At 47.9% G+C, this 1,893-nt stretch overlaps 1 protein-coding gene across 1 annotated transcript in view; it reads right to left on the reverse strand.

Annotated features, from left to right (window-relative positions):
- LOC114631303 (transcription factor SPT20 homolog) overlaps window positions 1-1,893 on the reverse strand; it is a 44,733-nt gene extending 42,840 nt beyond the window's left edge. The window contains exons 1-2 of the mRNA XM_028779599.1: window positions 1,813-1,893; window positions 449-1,512 (exon numbers count right to left, since the gene is read on the reverse strand). Of these exons, the coding sequence (XP_028635432.1) occupies window positions 449-1,492 (1,044 nt within the window). The 5' untranslated portion in view covers window positions 1,493-1,512; window positions 1,813-1,893. The remainder of the gene's footprint in view (window positions 1-448; window positions 1,513-1,812) is intronic.

Raw genomic sequence — 1,893 nt, forward strand, 5'->3', positions numbered from 1 at the left:
TGGGCTTTGACACCACACTGGTTTTGGGCTTTGACACCACACTGGTTGTGAGCTTTGGCACTGTACTGGTTGTGGGGTTTGGAACTAGACTGGTTGTAGGCTTTGGTACCAGACTGATTGTGGGCTTTGTCTCTAGGGAGGGCTGAGGAAGACAGACTGAGCTACTAGACCCCTGTGTCATCTTGCCTAAACACCTGGCTTCGCTCTGGACAGACCCTTGGCACATATCCACTGTCTCCATAGGCTCAGAGCTTATCCTAGCTATGAAATCATCTGCATAATCATCCAGGGACATGTGAGGGAAATACATATGGCTATCAATTCTGTCCTCTGGAAGTGGCCCCATGTCAGCAGAGAAAAGTGGATCATTAAGAGACTTCATAATATTTGAATTCATTTCCCATAGCTGACTATCATCCTCATAATCAAACATAAAGCCATATTTTACCTCAGGAACTTCAAGGACACTTGGTTCTTCATCATCTAAGAGCAGAGATGGAACCTCGTTAATATATGTCTGCATATCCATCTCTGAAGGCATGGTCAGTTCACAGGGTTCCTGCATCCATGAATCTGTTTCAGTAATTGTCAGGTCATATGGATCATCTGGCTCTATTTTTGCCTGTTTTCTGAAAGGAGTCATTGTTCTAAGGTCAGTGGGACATGCACACCCAGATGACACCTCCTGTTGATCCAGAGAGGGGGATGCAGGCCTCTTGAAGCATTGTTTCACGGGGTCAGTGTTCATCTTCTGCTCACTAAACAGCAGTCTGTTGGCTGTGCAGGCAACATCAACAGAGGGATCCAGACACAGTGGCTCATCTGTAGCTAAAATCAGTTGGCTCTCAAGCTCAAGTTTTTCTTCCTCAGTCCACTGACGGTTATCACTTGTAATGGACTCTACATCGCTTACTAGACTCTGCATCGTGGGACGTAAGAGAATATGCCGAGTTTGGTAAGCAGGAGCTGACGCAGGAAAGGACACATCAGATGACACAGCAGGCTCTGCACCAAGCTCCCCAGGAGGGTGGATGCCACTACATGGCCTGTAGTCTCGGATTTCTGCTATGACACACCCATGGTGAAAAACATTCACAGGAGACTTTTCCAGGACATCAATCAGAAAAGAAGGTAACTCTTCAGCATCCAAGTATTCAAGCAGTTTCTCTACTTCATAAGGCAACTGAAAGGTCTCTGAAAACGACCCACTTTTGTCCTTCAGCATGAGAGAATAGCCCCGATTTCCTGGATACAGGTTGACCACTAAACATGGCAACGCCTCTCTTCTCAGAAGCTTCTCTAGCAAGTTGACATTGCTTTGAAGGCCTCCTGCCTCTGTCTCTTTTTCACATTCCTCAACATAAATGTCGTACAGTTTTTCATGAAGAGATTTTTCCCCAGTGGACATGAGTCTCGGAGGAGGGGGCTGCTGCCGGACAGATTCAATAATATCGCCTGCCCACTCAAAAGCCTCCTGTGAAGTTTGTTCCATCGTAATAAAAAAATCAGGGCCTTTAAAGAAAAACAAAACGTGTTGGCGGAGAGAGGCGGAAATCGAGTTCTAGTAACTGTCCTACAAAACTCTACAACTCTGCACAAGAGCATACAACGTAAATTTAATATGGACTCCAAGAAACCCACCTCCCGCTGGCGAGGCGGACGCCTCCAACCCCTGTACTGTACTTTTGGCGCTCAGGTACGAGCAAAGGCCGCCTGGGCTGCACCGGGCGTCCTCGACTTAGCAGCAAAGACAAGCCAAACCGAACCGAGAGCTACTTCAAAATGTTTGCAAGTTTCTAAAACCACCCTTACCTTTGGAGGTCACTGCCCGTGTGCCGGCCGGTACCGCTCGGGGCTGGAAGTGGCCACGCAGGGCTGAGGAGCTGCCTGGCT

Source organism: Grammomys surdaster, unplaced genomic scaffold, assembly GCF_004785775.1.
Source record: "Grammomys surdaster isolate TR1022 unplaced genomic scaffold, NIH_TR_1.0 357, whole genome shotgun sequence".
NCBI lineage: Eukaryota > Metazoa > Chordata > Mammalia > Rodentia > Muridae > Grammomys > Grammomys surdaster.